General features: G+C 46.3%; 1 protein-coding gene across 1 annotated transcript in view; it reads right to left on the reverse strand.

Annotated features, from left to right (window-relative positions):
* Positions 1–2,014: 2,014 nt before the first annotated feature.
* Positions 2,015–18,832, reverse strand: part of dner (delta/notch-like EGF repeat containing) — a 30,966-nt gene continuing 14,148 nt past the window's right edge. The window contains exons 2-13 of the mRNA XM_037457424.2: positions 16,379–16,723; positions 16,195–16,292; positions 13,515–13,678; positions 11,559–11,707; positions 10,922–11,075; positions 10,337–10,450; positions 6,942–7,175; positions 3,846–3,968; positions 3,621–3,734; positions 3,309–3,440; positions 2,821–3,067; positions 2,015–2,152 (exon numbers count right to left, since the gene is read on the reverse strand). Coding sequence (XP_037313321.2) covers positions 2,041–2,152; positions 2,821–3,067; positions 3,309–3,440; positions 3,621–3,734; positions 3,846–3,968; positions 6,942–7,175; positions 10,337–10,450; positions 10,922–11,075; positions 11,559–11,707; positions 13,515–13,678; positions 16,195–16,292; positions 16,379–16,723 — 1,986 coding nt within the window. The 3' untranslated portion in view covers positions 2,015–2,040. The remainder of the gene's footprint in view (positions 2,153–2,820; positions 3,068–3,308; positions 3,441–3,620; positions 3,735–3,845; positions 3,969–6,941; positions 7,176–10,336; positions 10,451–10,921; positions 11,076–11,558; positions 11,708–13,514; positions 13,679–16,194; positions 16,293–16,378; positions 16,724–18,832) is intronic.

Consider the following 18,832-nt stretch of genomic DNA (forward strand, 5'->3'; position numbering starts at 1 on the left):
GCCCAAATGTTGCATACATTTGACCATTGAATGGTAGCTGTGTTTTTTCTTGAAGTGACATCTTTTTGTAGTGGAGACTTATTTTGGGATCCGCGTTGTCCTTCTTGGGAAAACAGAGGGCAAATCACAGAGTCCCCAAAGCAGACCGAAGCAAAGGTGAGAGCAGAGACAGCCGGTCCTCCTGCAACGTGTCTGTACGTGCATGTTTGTGTACCCACACACACACACACACAACACATATGTAGGTGTGTTGGGCGCCATTACTCCAGAGTCTCAGTCTGTATTTAGAGGTGTTTACATGGGGAACATCTGGATAGAGCCTGAGGTCACTGAGGGTGTTCATATTATTGACTCCATAAAAGGGTTTTCTCAGTCCAGGGGGTGTGACCTTGGGACGTTGTAGAAAGACAGGCGCTGTAGGTTGTTCTTCATTTTAGTTTTTGTTTGTATAAAACAAAAGATAATATAATGTGATTATATGGTGTTTCTTTCGGATATTGTAAACTAATTCTTCTGCTTAAACTGATGTTAGGGTTTTAACTAGTACAATACAGGCTGAGTGTCGAACTAAATATATTTTTGGCATCGTCCAAAGCAACAGGTGTTAACTGTAAAGTACTGTAAAACCGTAAAATAACTGTAAAGTTGAAAAAGCAACAAAAAAATTCTGTTAACCGTTTTTAAACAGCCAGCTCTAAAGTAAATTTACCAAATAAAGATCGATTAAATTGGCCTGCTTGCAGTTTCAAAGTGAAAAGCATCGAGCATCGAGAAGAAAATCATGCTTCACACGACACACACCAGGCCAGAACTGTGCGTTATGTTCACTTGATTCTTTATTGTTTTCATCATTCGACATAGATAACAGGTAATCACATGGTTTAAAACCATAAGGAAAAAAATGGATCAGCTGAGCCTGTTGGTAAAATATTGCTTGACCTTGAGAGGAACGACACAGCTGCACGGACAGAGACGTTTCCATTGGCAGGACGCAGAAGCACATTTATTCTGCAGTAGAAATCATCCCTCTCATTCTCCTCCTCCTCCTCCTCCTCCTCCTCCTCCTCAACGCTGTGACGACACTTTTTAACACGGTCAATACTACAGATGAATGTGTACACTAGCAGAATCAGGTACTCTGAGTTAAACCAACTACTTTTCTGTGCATTGAGAAATATACCGACCTATTATCCTAAATTTCACTGAAACACATAGAGCAGGTTGGTAGGGACACAGCAATCCAGTAAACCCACTTTCTCTACTATTCATAATACCATTGAGAAACTTGCATGTAAAGAACAGGACTATATGCAATTATTTAAAAAGAAAATGTGCGTGACTAGTATTTTATACATTTGTGTATTTAATCTTCCAACCACAAATTACTCTGAAAATATTTGGCACAATCATGACAGCGAGAAATACAACTATAAGTGAAAAAAAAACCCACATCAACAACCAAGTTTAAAGGATTTTAAAATAACGCAGAGAGAACATCTAATCTAACCATGCACGAAGTAAGGCAACCTACTGCAGATTTTTTTTGTTGTTGTAAGATATAGAAAAAGATACAGTTTATGCACCAAGAGGAGTGCACCTATCTCTACCACAACAGTACGGACTGGTGTCAGCACTGTCTGCTGAACTTACACGTAGGGATTTAGGCTTTGGGGTGGCTGACCTTGTCTGGTGCAGACTAAAGTCATCCCTGCAGCACAGCAGAGGTTACTGCAGGGCCGCCCCATTCTCAATAACTTAAGTAATGCAAAGTGTTCTCCTATGCTACAATAAAGCCTTGTTGTTGACATCGACAGGAAAATATATTTATCGTGTTCCAGATTTATTCTTTTTCAACTACAGTACGTCTTGGATTCTTTATTTTTCTCCGTTTTTACATTCAATTTTGTTTTGCTGTTATTTCTTCTCTCAAGAAACACTTTAAGATTTATACTGACACTCTGTATACGTATATATGTAAATGTGTTTTGTGTGTGTGAATGCACGTGTGTACGGCTCGTGATGCGTTGGGATGGTTGTCTTTTACAAATCCTTAGTCTTGATGAGGGTCACCAAAGGCTTGTCGTCGGGGCTGTAGTCTTCGTAGGCGATGGGAGTGGCATCGTACATGGCTGGCCGGGACTTCTTGCCAAATCTGACAAGAAGCAAATGCGTCTTTAAATATACATTTTATCAAAGTAGCCAGTGATATAAATGAAGAGCGGATTAACTTAAAAAAATGTAGTGAATTAGAGACAAAATGAAAGGTCAGAATGTACGCAGTCGAGCCTGTATCTAAGCTTAAAACCACTCGAACCGACAACTCGTGGACTGCAAAGCTTCTCTTTGTCAGACCCTCCCTGCATTTTAAATGCCACTCGGCTTTAACCTCAACGTCCACAGATTGTAAATCAGCCTGTCCGCTGGAGATTTAATCTCTCCCATCCAAAGCCAAGGTCATCTCCCCTGATAACAGGATCATGTTCTCCAACTTTATAGAGTAAAAGAAACTCCTCAAGGGCAAGAAAACCGCTCCTCAGAGAGAGGAGCAAGCAACTCCCCATGTGTCCGACTGACGTGAGCTTCCGGTTTCGATTCCTGACCTTGCATACAACAATTGGCCTACTTTTAGTTTTTGACTTTTACAAGGTCCACATGCTGCAGAAAAGAGGCGATAAGGAGATGGGTTGAGATTATGAACTGAACTTTTCCGGGGAGTGTTTGCTTTTACGTGTTACCCACTAACACATACGTCCACACATTCACAAAGCTCTGACATTAATTATCTCTCCTCCCCCCCCCCCCCCCCCCCCCGTCACTGACCTGGCGTGGCGGATGGAAGCGATGGCGTTGCTGAACTCGCTGTCGATGCTGCGGCAGTTGTAGAACTCCTGGTAGGCGTGGCGCGACGAGCCCTGGTACTCGATGCGGCTGATGCGGCAGATGCCCACAATGAGGATTATGAGCATGAGGACGAAGGCCACGCACAGCGCTCCGATGATGATATAGAGGGAGTGACGCGGCATGTTGGTCAGGGTGTCCTCGGTGTGTGCTGGTTTCCACTGCAGGTCTGAGGCGGACACAGACGGTTGGGTTTTCATCTCTTTAGAGGACGTGGCATTGATTTACAAACCTTAAGGTTACTTACTTACAGCCACTTTAACCTAAACTTTACTCTAACCTTAAACCAAGTCTTTACAGTATATTAAGGGGATGCACCAGGAAGGCGAATCTCCACATTGTGACCATGTAAACGGATTTATGTCCCCACAATATGAGACACACACACACACACACACAGGCTGACTTACGGATCTCACAGCTGGGCCCCACCCACCCGGGTGGACAATGACAGGTGAAGCTATTTGATTGGTCAATGCAGGTGCCTCCATGGTGACACGGGTTGCTCTCACACTCGTTGATGTCGACCTCACACCTGTCCCCTGCGTGGACATGCAAGGTTGTGTTCAACGACAAACAAAGCAACACAGACGATAGCCGGAACCAACGCTCACAGTAGTATTTGGACTCCTGACGAAGCCGTTCATGAATCCAGGTTTACCCGTCAGCGTAATTGCATAAGCGTGTCATGTGAGGAGGGTGGCATGAGCGCCAGCGCTCACCCAGGTATCCAGGTGGGCAGACGCAGGAATTATTGAGTCCCGCGCTCTCACAGTGGCCTCCATTTTGGCAGCGCATCTTCAGACAGGGATCCTTGTAGATTTCACAGTGTCTGCCTGCACAAGCACACACAGAGCAATGTCCTATGAGAAGCCAAGATGCGCGACAGGTGTGTGCCTGCATCTAGAAAGCATCGCAAGCTGTCTCATACATAGATAGATACGTACCATCAAACTGTGAAGTGCAGACACACTCGTAGGCATTGATGAGATCCCTGCAGGTGGCGTAGTTCTGGCAGGGGGCGGACAGACACTCATTGTACTCCTCTTCACAGTACAAGCCATGGTAGCCTTAATGGGACACACACCAGTGCGTAATAATGTAAGCAGCGTTTAATAATTAATCACAATATCTTGCCGACGCAACCAGAAAAATGTTTTAACCTTGAGGGTTTTTGCTGAAAAGTGCACGCTGAATTCAACTGTGATCAGCAGTTAGTACAGGTCGCTAACTTTAACCCATCGTACTTCTCAGAGGTTGTGTGATGTAGCATTTGGTGGTGCTACGGGACCTGCATGTGTGTAAGGCAACCTTGGACTCATGGTGGACATGAAGCTTAGTCATCACTTTGTCCTTCCCTTTAACACTGCAGAAAGACGTTTCGTCATGCAGCTCTGCATTGATTTCAGATTCTCTTTCTTCACTACTGGTCCACAGGAGAAACAAGAAAAACCACACAAGGACGCACACAACACAGCTAACAGTGTAACAACACATTTTAGATCTTCTTATTCAAGTAGTAAGGAAGGCCCGTATTTCGTCCAAGGCATTGGGCGTCAGGTCACATGACATGCAGTGCACCGGGCTTTCCATTGGATGGCAGCTGTGTGCTGAGGCAGGATAGGACTGCAAGATCTGAATGAGTAACACAATTAGTTCATTTGCTTCTCAGATAATATTCAAAAGCAAAAAAGAAAGCATAGTGTGCAGCTTGTGTTTGTTTAATGGAAACCGCAAAAACAGTGTGTGTGCCAGTGGTGATGATTCTGCTATTAGAAAAACTCAAGGACATGGTCAATGTCAGTATATGTTTTGGAAGGCAATTTCTGTGTATTTAGGCTGACAAATAGTATGCAAATGCTCTGATGATTGGGTGTACCTTCACACTCAAAGTGGCTTTTCATAGCAACAACTTTCATAGCGACATCACCAGAGGACCGAAGTCTCTTGAGTCCTCGCTCGCACTAGTGCAGCAATCTGTTTTCATTAGCTCTGCTCCCACTTTGACTACACTTTTCCTAACAGAGTCCCAGTGTTGAAAAAGTTTCAGCAAAACCTCCCCAGGCCTAACATGTGTTTGAGGGGTGGGGGGGGGGGAGGAGAGAGGTGGAATTAATCAGGAGCCCCCCCGTTGGAGCCTCCAGGGTCCCGTCTGTGAAATGCCAGTGAAATGTCAAGTGCTTTTCCAAGAGCGTCTGCTTTCCGTGGGGCCCGGGCTGCTGGGATGGCAGCTTCTGGTGCGAGCTGGATCACAGGAAGCCGGAGGATGGATGCGTCCACGCATCGGTTCCCTCGCCTAGCTCTCTTTGCGACAGCCAACCATGGACAGTCATACACGCGCAGGCACATTAGCGCGCTTAATGGTTCGCAGATAGGCACGCACGCCACTGTGCCCATGAACACACACGCACACCGCAGACAACAGCTCGCATTCTGATGAGCCTGAGGAAAATCCCAATTTCGGTTTAAAACATTGTGTCTTGTTTGCGTGCGTTGGCTGTAATGTCTGCTAATTACACACCACCGATTTCACCGACCCCCCCCCCCCCCCGTGAGACCGGGCGGTCCGAGTGGAGACATTTGACTGCATGGCGGCATCTGCTCAACCAGCACAGTCACAGACACAGACAGTTGATTGCAAGCCCCGCACACACACACACACACACACACACACACGATTCACCATGACAACCAGACAACAGAGGATGAATGGGAATGAGGTGAGGTAAACGGCAGAGCGATGAAGACAAGGAAGGACAAAGGGACGTAGGGGAGGAAGAAAATCTAGAAAGAAATGCTAAATGAAAAACGAATGAGGCTCGTTTGGAAGGAAAAGAGATATCTTAATAATTGGAATGCAACGTCTCGGTTTGCAGTGACAAAGACAGAGCGAAAGCCTTTAAATGAACACGAAGAACATCTTTTATGGAGGGATAATGGACTCAAGAAATAATTCAAATATTTAGAAAACTGTTTCCCAGGTTAGAATTCAAAAAACAAATCAAGGCTGTGTGGCAATTCGTCTGTTTCCCGCAGATTAAGCTGCAAAGAAATGTCGATGCCTCCCTCGTTAAAGCAAGAGACAAACAAAGCAGCTCCTATGAGGACAGGACAACTGGGAGATCCACAGGGGGAGAGGCTTCTACGTGTGAGGGACGGATGGCGTGGACAGCAGTACGGGCAAAGTGTCAGATCATGTTCATGGGCCAGTGGGAAAGTCATCTATCTAACCATCCCATCCCATAATTGCAAGACAGTGGATAATGGTAAGTCATCATTCCACTCAATTGATTTCCTCACAGAGGCATCGATGCGGTCCCATCTAAAAATAACCCACTCTCACACACACACACACACAAACACACACAGGTAGAGGATATTTACTGCTGCTCTTGGTTCTGAGCTCATGCGTCTTTTCACGCATCGCTGAGCATCACGTGTCGGTTCTAGAGCCAGGTTTAAGGGTGGTGATGGGTTCATGTCTTCCAGCTGTGGATGGGCTCCTGAAAGGAAGTATCAGGCCCGAAGGGGTCCGAGGGATCAGGGGTCCCACAAGACGATATCTTCTGTTGGTGGTGATTTACATGAACCATCTTTGGATGTAAATGTCTCGTCTTGATCAAGTTTCTTTGGCCGTTTTTGGGAAGTATCTTTCCCAACATCAAGTCCGATCAGATATACTCTGTTCCTGCTTGAAAAACAGGCTTCCTCTGAGATCTTCTAAAACGTTTGCGGAGTGGAGTGTCAGGGCGGATCTGCTGTGACGGGGGAGCTTTGGGGAGAATGTTGACAGGCTGTCATCTTACCACGAACCAAGTTCTTTAGTTCAAGATCTCTATTTAACCGTCTCATGGAGATCCCTCTGAAAGACCCCTGCAGCAAAAGCACTCAAACTAACGGCGTCTCTATCCAGTCGAATGACCCTTTGCAACCACGGGCCCTCTGACAGATGCATTTCATGAAGTAGATACTGTTCATCACATAAATTAAGACCAAGTAGACGTGTGACGCGCCTAACGGCGTGGCTTCTCTGAGCAGCTCACCTGGGACACACAGACACCGGTAGCTGTTGCCCACGCTGCGGCAGACCCCGTGGGCGCAGGGGTTCAGGGCGCAGAAGTCCACCAGCTGGGCACACGTCGGGCCGGTGAAGCCCGCTGTGCAGCTGCAGCCGAAGCCCAGGGGGCCGGGGCCCTGGGCGTAGCACGTCCCGTTGTTGTGACAGGGGCCGGAGGCGCACGGGTCCACCTTCTGCTCACATGTGGCCCCCTGGTAGCCTGCGAGAGAGAGAGAGAGAGATCAGGGGAAAACGACAGGGAACCAAAACAAAAATAATGAGTCCTCGTGTGGCTGGAAGAAGACAGAAGCTCCGGAGAGCTGCCAGCAGCCGTAGCATTAGCGCAACTGGGTGACCTTATCAACCACATCGAGCAGCCCGAGTCGAGGTTCAAGAGCAGCCACATGGTATGTAACCCTTCATTTCAAGGCTTTAGATGAGCCTACTTGCAGGTGGGCAGGTTGTGCGAATGTAGACTAGGTGGTGCAGTGCAACATGTGACATCCACCCTGGCACGGACCCTTCTGTTCACCTAGACGGCCTCGTACTGCACATACGCTCCAAAACACACGATTGGTGTGTGTGTGTGTGTGTGTGTTTTTTAAGGGCACACCATTCCTTTCGACCTAAAGTAGATGGAGTTTCGTCCTCAATGTGATTTGAAATCGCATATTGAACGCTCTCATTGAAGAGCGGGAACTGGACGTCTTAGAACCTTCTCTTTCACAGTTTTAATCGTTGGCATCATCCGAGGAAGCAGCAGGAATCTCAAGATGTCAAACTAGCGCTTTAATGACCGCCCCGGTCTCGCCGACGTGTTGAGAGTGACGGCGCTGAATCACTTGAACCACACAGTGCCCCACATCACCACATCGTGCGCTTTAGTCTCCTCCCTTCCAGACCGTGAAAGCAGCTCAACAGACACAAAATATGTCGCTGTTGACAGGAAAGACGAAACCATGGCGTCAAAGAGGCGTTTGTGGAAGCCACTAGTTTCCTCCTCACGTCCTCTCATTAGCATGTGAGCCTCTGGTGTTCTCACCCAACCCTCCTCGTCTAAAAATAACCTCCTCCCTGTGTTCTTCAACCCTTCTGCTCCCCTGTCTTCACCCTCCCACGGGAGCCGCTGTTGTGCTGCAGAGTCGGAGAAACAATTGTGTGTGCATGCACACAACTAGAGGTGATGTTTACGTGGCGGCTGCACAATCCATCCAGCTGATGGAGATATCTGTCAAGCATTGATTGATCTGCACGTCCTTATGTAAAGGGAGTTTATCATTTAACTGCAGCAGTAATCCTTTTCCTCTGTGCTTGGGAATCCCACGGATATCAGCACACACACACACACACACGCTCTTGCATACATTTAAGGTTAGGATTTGTATTTCCTCCGTTATAGTTTAATCCCCCTGTTTGGAATTTATTTGGAAAATAGTTACTATAGTTCTACCTCATGAGCTCAAACGGTTTCGGATTATTCCTCTAAATTTCTAACCTCTAGAGGCACAAACTCACACACATAGTAACATGGGACCTGGCTGACATAGAGGTGTCTGTTCACTGCTGCTGCCGGCATTCAAACATCCGACTTTAAAAGCAGTCGACGCTTTAAATTTCGCCTCCGCCCGACAGCTGTGACTGGCAGTCACAGAAGTGACACGCACACTTCCTCCCGTCAATGTGTGTTAAAGTGTGTGAGTGAGAAAGTTAACAATGTGGCAGCCTTTAATGATCTTATTTTTAAATGGTATTCCTACAGGCTTCATCTCTTTGCTCTGAACTGACCGTAAGCCAGAAAGGAAACAAGAGTAGGGAACTTCAGATTTCACAGTTATTCATTTCAAATACAATTTTCATTTTGAGCTGTGAACCTGTGTGGGAATACGCTCTCATTACGGGAACATCCTGGACTCCATTTAGTTTCATGATCTCTCTGGAAAGTGGTTGCGTTTGTGAAATATGCTGTTGACAGGGAAACAAACAGCAGTAAAATGATTACCTCCTATGCCTGCGAGGTAAATCCAGATCCACATCACTGCCTCCCTTTTGGGATCCAGCATCATAATAAAAACACAGCTTCGGGCCACCAAAGTGATCGCAGAGTTGATGCCTCCATGATGACAGTTGTCATGCCATCCATAACGTTATTTATTGCTTCTGTCTGAGCTGGAATATTGCAAGACGATATGGAGGTGTAATTTATGGGGGTGGGAGGCAGGACCTGTACCCGGGCCTCTGTGCATGTTCATCGGGTCTCGGTGTGCTCGCGTTTCTTTACCTGTGGAGGACACTACGGTATAATGTCGTAAATCCACTCCGTTTTTATTTAATAGTTATTCACTGTGGCGCATCGTGTATATATTGTCCTTGGGGAACATGAACAACAAAAGACAGAGACTAACTTTTAACTTGTGCTTCAAACAAAGAGAAAAGGATCGGGAACAAGTGCAGGAGGAAGAACAAACATGGTTCTCTCCCCGTTTTACACTAGAGATACGTACTCAGACTTGGAATTTTAATGAAATCCTTTGTGAAATGAGATGAAATGTTATCTTGTAATTGTAAACAATACATTACTGCAAAGGAGCTAATTCACACTTCTTGTGCTTAAGAAAAACCACAACGTCATTCTGATGTGAAACATGACCTTTGACCTTTGATTAATTTACCCAAAGGCTGTTCACATCTAAACAATCCTCCCCTGACGTGTTCATCAGAGAAGCAAACGCACTTTTCTTTGCAGTCGTGTGTGAGAGTTGTTCAGCATCCTGATTCAATTATTGATTTGTTATTTGTTAAACAGCGTGTGCTCTTCTGAGAAACCCTCTTCACATGAGCTCTCTCTCTCTCTCTCTCTCATTTAATGAACATACCTACGCTGAAAGTGGTGCATTATGTGAGTAAGATCTCCCACAGATCCACGGTGAGCCGACCGCTGGGAGCTGTACCTGCAACAATGAAACAAGCTCCCCCCTCCATCTTTTACATCTGTCTGCTGCTTCTTTATTTATGTGGCATGGGCCGTTCTTATCCAACGCTACAGCTGTATTCTGGGAGGGAATACACACTACGTGGCGCGCGCTTATTGAGAAATTGCAGTTTTGCGGTCACAGATTTCCCCGGAGAGTGTGACGCAGGTCGCTGAGGCTACGAAGACTAATTAGCGTAGAGGAGGAAGGTTTAAATTAAGCATTTCAGTGGCACAGATATTGTTAAAACCCGGAGACAGTCAGTGTAGAATAACTGAGATCAGACGGCAGAAAAAGTGTGAATGGTGCAACGGTGCATGTATTTTTCCCTTCTGTGCAATTATCTTTTCACGTGGAAACACAAGCATCGCAGGGTGTTGAAGGCAGAAATGCGACGTTCGAGTAGCTATACCTTCGGGGCAGTAGCACCTGGGCCCGGCCAAGCTGCTGAAGCAAGTGGCTCCATTCTTGCAGGGCTGAGAGAGGCAGTGGTCCACCAGCAACTGGCAGCGCTCCCCCTCATAACCTGGAGAAAAAAAAAAACAGTTCATAACCAGACAACTTGATTTATTTCATCACTTCTAGTCAAACGCAGCCAAAATCCGCTTAAGACTCAGCTACTTGAAGTACCAGAATTGAATATCTTCACATATTATGAATAGTTGTTTTTTACTGGCATGTAAATGAATGTCTATTGATTATTGTAAGGATTTTGTTTGGGCAAACCAAGTAATAGAGTCAGGTAATGCGCATCCAACTTCCTTTTTGTCCACAAAATCCACCAATTTGAGCTATTTAAATGTTCTGTGCCTGCATGTTTTTTTCCTGTCAGCGGCCCACACAGGGCTCCTTAGCACAGTAGTCATGACAGAGGCGTCCTGTTATTTCCACATCTGCGCGGCCCCAATCGAAAACAACCCGCGGGACCGCAGGAGGCGGGCTTTGTTAGTGTACAAAAGCATCCAGCATTATGCACACGCGGACACAAATCACACACCTGGTGGGCAGGTGCATGTGAAATTGCGTCCTTCGCCCCCCTGCCTCAGGTCGGTGCAGGTGCCGTTGCTGTGACAAGGTCGGCGGTGGCAGGCGTCGAATTCCTCGCAGAAGATTCCCGTGTAGCCGTCCTCGCACTCGCAGAAGAAAGTGCTCTGCGAAAACGAGTCAAATCAACGAGCCTTGCAGGCGAAACAACCCGGAGGCAGCGATGAAAGGAAGGGAATCTCGTGTAACAGAAATAATGGGATCGCAGATTGTAAAATTATTCAGTAACACAACGCTGCACTAACAAGCAGCAGTGACACAGTTTGATTTTCTCAAACAGCGAGGGGAGAGATAATGAGAAAAAGAGAGAAACCGTGAAATGGTCTCTGCGACACCTCCCTTAAATTTTTCTGCTTTTGAGCACATACAGGGAATCTCTTTTAAATCAATGGATGTTGAGGAGACTGACGGGTCTCGGGTGGTTCTGGTCCGACACCAGACCCGAGACTCGTGTGTGTTTTTTAAACATCGAAAAATGAATGGATCGGACTTCCCGCTGTTCTTCTGCTGCACTTCCGACAACAACATTTCAGCTTCATTCACACCAGAGCTTATGCGTGGTTTGGAGGAGAAGAAACCCAACTCGTCACCTCAGAGGGCTGTGTGATGCATTTTCCTTTGCCGGAGCACTGAGGGTCACTGAAGCTGCTGCCGGGCTCCACGCAGCTGCTGGCTTTCACCGTCAGGTTGAGGCGCAGGGTGACCTCCGGGGCCGCGGGGGCGCCCACGCGCAACACACCTGCCGCAGAAGAGTGTGATTATTAATTCATCCTTTACATTTTAAATATGTCTCATTAAAAATGTCTGTTTGAGGAGAAACGGTCTCAATTCCAGAAATGTTTATTAGAAGAATATGGAGCCAAACCCTATTTGTCAATGTGCTGTGATTATAGATGCACTGGCAGCATGGCACCGTCGATAGCGATAGCTGGCACAACCAAAGGATTGCCTTTAAAATGCATCCAGACATAAACGTTCCCCAGATGAGAGATTTTATTCATCTAGCCCCAACCGCAAGCTTGTCATTTATGGTTTGGGGTGAAATAATAAACAACTTTTAAAAGAAATGCCAACAAAATGTGGGTCGTCCCTCTTTACCGCTAATAGTCTCAACTCTTTGGGATTCCATGCATGTAGTGCCATCATCAAGTTTCAATGTATACATCACTTTGGTTTGGGACTACTTATAAGCATTGTCATTGTGAGCATTTAGGGATTCAGCTGATGCCGGCCTATGCGCAGCTTCAAAGAGCAGTTAGCGTGGCTGCAGACTCCATCAAGTGCACATTGCTGCCAAAAAAACAATTAACCCCCATGTGACCAAAGGTGTTGAGAAAAGAACGATTGCAGGCAGCTCTTCGTTGTGACTGGAATCGAGTGCACGCCTCCTTGTCTCGTCTCTCCGGAGCCAGAAGTTCAGGACATCTCTCGTTATATCTTCAATCAAAGCTGACAGTCATACGGGTGCTTGGCTAAAAATAGCCACACGGTAAATATTAACGGCCGTTTTTCAGAGCCTGATCCGAACCAACGGGCTGCGAGGGCACCAATGACCAGACTGTGACGGCGCAAGCTCCTCGGCCAATGGGAGGGCCGACCCGAACAGCTCCTGCTGCTCTGTCACCTCTGACCACGCCACCGCCGGCCCAATGGCGTCGACTGTTTGTCCTGCAGAGACGCAGCTCCGTCAAATCCTCAAAGCTCGTTGCCAACGTTCAGGTCCTGTGACGTGTGGGGATGGAAATGCTCTTCCCTCCTTACTGATGCTTTGCATGCATCTTCATGTTCCTCTTGCAGTTTGACCTTCATCCGTCCCTCGTTCTGCAGCCTCTCTCTCTCTCTCTCTTCCTCTAATCCCTCTCTGCTTCTGCCATCTTTTCATTCTCGTCCAGTTCCCTTCTTATCTGACTCTTCCTCGCTGTCACCCTGCATCATCCTTCCACCCCTTTGATTTAACTCCCCAATGTCACCTTTTTCTCTCAGGCAATGCAGACGCTGTTTGCCTCAAAATTAGAAGGCATGTGAAGGTCAGAGGACAGGCAGCTTTGTGCCACAGCATCAGCAGGTATTTTGATCACACACACGGAGGTCAAGCAGCCTTCCCGTCAAGGAGCGATTGTCTACCCCCCCTCCAGCATCCGTAATTGCACCAAACATGTGTATGTGCCTGTGTGTAGCACAGTATCAAAATACAGATGGATTATCAGCATAGACATTTTTTTTTCTCTTCAATATGCAAATAATATTTTGACTCATTAATGCAAATATTATGCGATTCTCCCCAATGTCATGTCAACAGTTTATTTGAATTTAGTAATTCCTCAGATGTGTTTGGCTCAGTTTTAAAGGAGCTGTATCTTAAATATGTTTCTTGTTTTGTTTCTCTATGATTGTTGGATGAACAAATGTAATGATAAAAAAAAGAGTAAGTAAAATTCTGTTCAGATGTGTGTGTGTGTGTGTATATCCTACATCCTCTCCCTCATTGTTGTTCACACTATGATAGAAACAAACTGGTAGGAATGATTGTGCACGCGACATCTTACCCAGGAAGTAGTTTTGTCCGAGAGGCAGCAAGCGGTCCGGCACCACCAATCCATCGGAAGCCTGCAGGAACCGCAGCGTGGTGCCGTTCAAAATGGAGGAACGGAGGAAACCTTCTTCACCCACACACCAAAGCACCGGAGCTCCGCTGACATTCACCACCACCCTTAGTTGGAGGGAGGGGGAAAGGCGGAGAGCGGACCATCAAACAGGGAAGAAGAATCAGAGAGAGAAAATAATTGTTGAAGATTCTCTGCAGTTTGAACCCAAAGAACAAATTTATAGCGAATGTCGATGATGCCTTTTTAATTGGTGGAAGTTCTCAGCTGCTCTTTTAGCTGCAGGTTTGCAGTATTCAGGGTTTAAATGAAGGATGATATCAGGCAAGATATATTGATAGTTCTTAAATATAAATATATAGACATTTATAGTGCCAAATACAACACAAACTGCACCGTTATTATTTTGTACATTCAGAGAACACCTGATCAGTATTAAAGTTGAAATAAGTCCCCTATCTGAACTTCTAATCCCTAATTGTCAATTAAAGAGCTGACCTCCATTCAGCGACACAGCAGGCTGACAGTCGGCCTTCGTGGTCTGACACTTTGTACCGTGTTTGAACCCGGCCCGTTTGTTACTCCCACCGGGCCTCATGGGCAGCTCCGGTGATTAATTGCTGTCAGTGGTTTGGGGCGGTGGGGGGGGGGGGGGGGACCCTCACTAACACGGGTTGTGAAATACAGGCGGTGTTGTTGGAGGTTATCCCTCATCGGGAGCTCAGACAATTTGTACAAAAGGGTTAATAGAGTCTGTAACTACGAGTAGAAACACCTTCAAAGACTTAACATTTCTCCACGAGCCACCTTCATAAGGCCAGAAATGTCTTTCTGTCGTGAGCAGGCGAGGAGATAAAAAGCACGCGTTTAAATTGTGTTCTCGGCGGAAGGTGAACCGCTTTTCGAAAAAAGTGAAGAGGCTGCTGAGCCTGAAGGCGAAGCTCCGAGCGGAGGCCGACGTAATGAGATGGTGGACAAGCTGAAACGAGGTTTTCCGTTTAAAGAGTCCGGGCTCTGCCCCGAGGTACAACATGGGCTACCAGCGGAAATCCATCATCAGTGCGTAGTTGATAATACACACGCGGTTAACTAGCCTTTCCCAGCATTCATAGACCTGTTTCACTACATGTTAACGTTCGGCCACTCACGCACACCTGCTGCCAACCGCACATCAACATCATATTGGGTTTAAGGAAATTAGCAATGGAGGAGCTGGGGATCGAACCTCCAAACGTCGACGACCCACTCCACCTCAGCTGTATCAACACTGTGATGAATTGCTGTAAATTTACAGTTGATTAACCACAGTATTTCATAATTGGGACATACAGTTAAATATTTATGTTTGGATGATGATTAATGATCCTCGCTAGTCGAAACCCCTCTACACCTCTGAAAAGAACATTCACATATTTGCAAAGACAAATACAAAAATGATCTGGGATTTTACACTGTTATGCACATGAATTACTATTGTCACTACACCTCTGCAGTACTTTTCAGTCAAACACCAGAATACAATAAATTACAGCAGCTGCCACCTTAAAAATAACAGTTAATTACTTGTGTCCCTGTTGCCATCATATAACGATGTTATTTTAAGGTGATAATTGTTGAGAGATTTAGTGGCCAGTTAGTCATAATTAATTGAATGCATCAAAACATTTGCATTCTCTATAATAATTAATATTCTCATATGAGTCTCTCTCCTCTGGGACACAAGAGCTTTATTGCATTATTATGATCTGCCTCAGAATTTAAGTCACTGTTGGATAAATGCTTAAGTTCTGAGTGGTTCCTTTGGGTTTGTGTTCGAGTGTCCTTTACTGAGCGCTTTGGGTGCCGTGTGTGATTATACAGTATGAAATGAAAGCAGCAGAGTTCACGCGTTTATGACTTAAACCCCCGGTCAGAGGCAAATCGTGTGAGCTGTCTGGATGCTTTGGGGAGCCGGATATTTCATGCAGTCGTGTAGCGTGACGGACGCTCGACTTTCACCTCGACCATCTGCATCACTCTTTGACCCATGAAAGTATTGTAATTTGTCAGCAAAAATAGCCTGTAGGATGGAGTACACCTGGAGTGTTGTGACGCAGGTAAAACAGCGTCTCCTGAAGTGGGTCACGAAGAAATATACTAATATTATTAGTAACAAAATCTACGTTGTAGGAGAAAAAAAAAAGAAGTAGGAAGATAAAATGCTGGAAAGTCATTTCCATTGTACTCGTTTCATTATGCAGACAATTGGTTGTTACCCCTTAAAAGCAGGGTTCATTTAGTAGGTTCAATTTATTGAGTTTGCTCTTACTTACATGACACCACACGCCGATTAATGCTTGTTAAGTTGCTTTATATAAACATAATTAAGTGCTTTGGATAAACTATATACACACAATTTTCATGAATTTCTGACATCTAAGACATCTCCGACCTGGTGACAAGCGCTACGCCCGAGTCAACATAAGTTGACCCTAATCAGACGGAGGTCAACAAGTTGCTGTTAACATTACCTTTTAATAGAAAGGCATGCACCCAGTCTTAAATAGTAAGTCTATACTTAAAGAATAAGTGGAAGAATAGGATGTATGTCAGGACAGCAGTCAGTCAGAAAAGTCACTCTTACTTTACGGCGGTCTCCTCGGGCACCTCCAGGGACAGAGTCAGAGTTCCTGATGTCAGCTCACACAGCTCAGGACTCACGCAGTGCAGACCCTCCGTCACCTGAGGCACACACACAAAGCGTGTGTCATGCATTTTGAAGATAAACGCACAGGAGCTAACACTTAGCGTCATCTAGGTCATCTCACCCTCTCTGCCTCCCACGGCACCACCAGCAGCCTCTGACCAGGTTTGGGTTGCCATGGCTGCAGGGTGGGAACCGGAGGCGGCGTGGTGGAGGAGACGGTGGTCGTCCGTGGCGGCTGGGTGGCGGCGGCGGTGGTGGGGGCCACGGGGGTGGCCAGCTCAGGGGCGGAGGGGGTGGCGGGCTCCCATTCGGCAGCCGGCAGGTCCAAGAGGATCTGATCACACCTCTCCCCCTCGTAGCCCTCGGTGCACTCGCAGGTGTAGGCCGGTTCCACCTCCTCCCCGAGGTCGCTGCGGCTGCAGTTTCCATGGAGACAGGGGCTGCTGGCACACGGGTCTGTGAAAAACTGGAAAGAACCGAGAAAATAAATAAATAACAACAGGAAGTGGCAGAATGAAAAGGACACAATCAACTAATTGTGTTGTTTTTTTTTTCACCACCGTCCTCCACGCTGAACGGACACCTGTTCTTTGGTCTTTTGTGAAACAATGAAGAAAAATAGAAAATGTCAACCTGGCAGCCGGCTTCGTTTTAAAGGGGTCACGGCGGGTCGTTAAAACTGTGCCGAGAACAAGAAAGCGAAGCCGTGATTACTCAGCTTCTTCTTTTATTGCTCACTGACTCAGCAACCTTTATTTACGGCAGTCATTTATTTCATTACATTTTGTCTCCATGTTCCTGATACACACACACACACACACAAACAAGGTTTTCCTCCATCATGCAGCAATAAAAACAGCCTCCTTTATGCTGGTTCCCCTCCCATCAATAATTGATCATATTTACAGGTGAAAAAGGACAAGGCTCAGGTCATGCAGCTTACTGCCTGACACTGTGTTGCCTTTCAGAGCCTTCTTAGGTTTAAATCTCTAATCCTGCTACCTCAGATTCACCCGGACCAACCGAGGTATCTGCAGCCCCAGCTGCCCGGTTTAAACGTGTCCAGGCGGTGAACGGTTTTAATAAAACGCAGGGAAAAGCAACAGAGAGGAGGTGAACAGAAGGACGGGATTGATGTGGGAGAAACAGTGAGAGGCAGAAACAGCAGATCGTCATTAACAGTCCGCTCTCCCTCTCTATCTCTCTCTCTCTCTCTCTCTCTCTCTCTATCTCTCTCTCTCTCTCTCTCTCCCCGGCCGAGTCACAGCTCGTTAGTGCTAATCTCTCTCAGGTTTCTACCCGCCGTGCCTCCATCAAACATTGTCTTTTGCTCTGAAGCACAGCGGCCCCGACCGCCCCAGCACGCCACTCTCCGGTCTTTACACGGCCTGGTGCTCTTATCTCCTCTCTGGCGGCACCGGGGATCGACTTTATCAGCCTTTTGAAGGACGGCCGGGGTGAGAGGACACGTTGGGATCCAGCTCGTCCATCGCTCTCGAGCCTCCTCCATCCACAGCGGGACGTAAATACAAATGGATATGCACACAGGAGGGATGAACAATACCATCTTGACTCATGTAAACGCCTCATTTATCCAGAGGGCAATAAATGCCACAATTGGTTTTGCATTTAATATATTAAAGAAATTAAATCAAGTCAGGTAACAGGGCACAATATTTGGTTTTATATTGTTTAAGCTGATTATGATGTAAAAATGTGCTGACCCTCAATGGCCACAGAATTATCAAATTGACGTCAAAATAAACATACTTAAAATTAGGTTAAGTTATTGGAAATTGGCTTTAGCTACTACATTTTGAAGGCCATTTTTACTTTTGAAATCCTATCGCCTGTTTTGCAGTTGTAGATCCTGAATTTTGCGCTAATTGGTTGGTTGCAAGTCTTGACGGATGCAACTGCAAACCACCATTAGTAGACATTTACTGAGTGACCCATTGTCCTCCTGCCTGTTGCTTCTTCTTCTCCGGCACTAAACCGCTCCACGTGACTCGGGCTCCGGGAAACCGTGCAAATCAATTTCCTCTCAGCAGCTGATGATAACTCACATCAGTCCCTTTATCTATATTCCCACACAGGCCCAGCAAAGACTCTCTCTCGGGCCAAATGAATTGCTTCACAAGGTTCTGTGATTCACAGCATCTGCTAATTGAGGATGTTCACCCTGAGCAGGAAGGATCAATACAGACCCAAAATGCAATACACTTAAGCCATTGGGATCATGACTTTAAAGCGGTGGAGGAGCTGGACGAAAGGTGAGGGTTACTTCTTTGTAGAACCACACTGCCTTGTAAAGAACCATTTGAGAAGCTTTTTTTTTTTTATCTGTTGTCCAATCGGCAGGCAGCCCTTCCTGGTTCATAACAGCGGTTAACTGGGCGCTTCATTTCACAGCCACTCGCAGTTTATGGGAAGCCCGTTTGAGCGGTAGATCATAAGACTGCAGGAGTTCACTTTAACGGAGACACTAATGACACACTAGTGGGAAAGGCAGCAGTGACTCACACTGCACACGAAACGCACGCAAAGAGTAGATCAAGTTTCAGAGGACTGCACA

This window comes from Pungitius pungitius, chromosome 3 (assembly GCF_949316345.1).
Source record: "Pungitius pungitius chromosome 3, fPunPun2.1, whole genome shotgun sequence".
Taxonomy (NCBI): domain Eukaryota; kingdom Metazoa; phylum Chordata; class Actinopteri; order Perciformes; family Gasterosteidae; genus Pungitius; species Pungitius pungitius.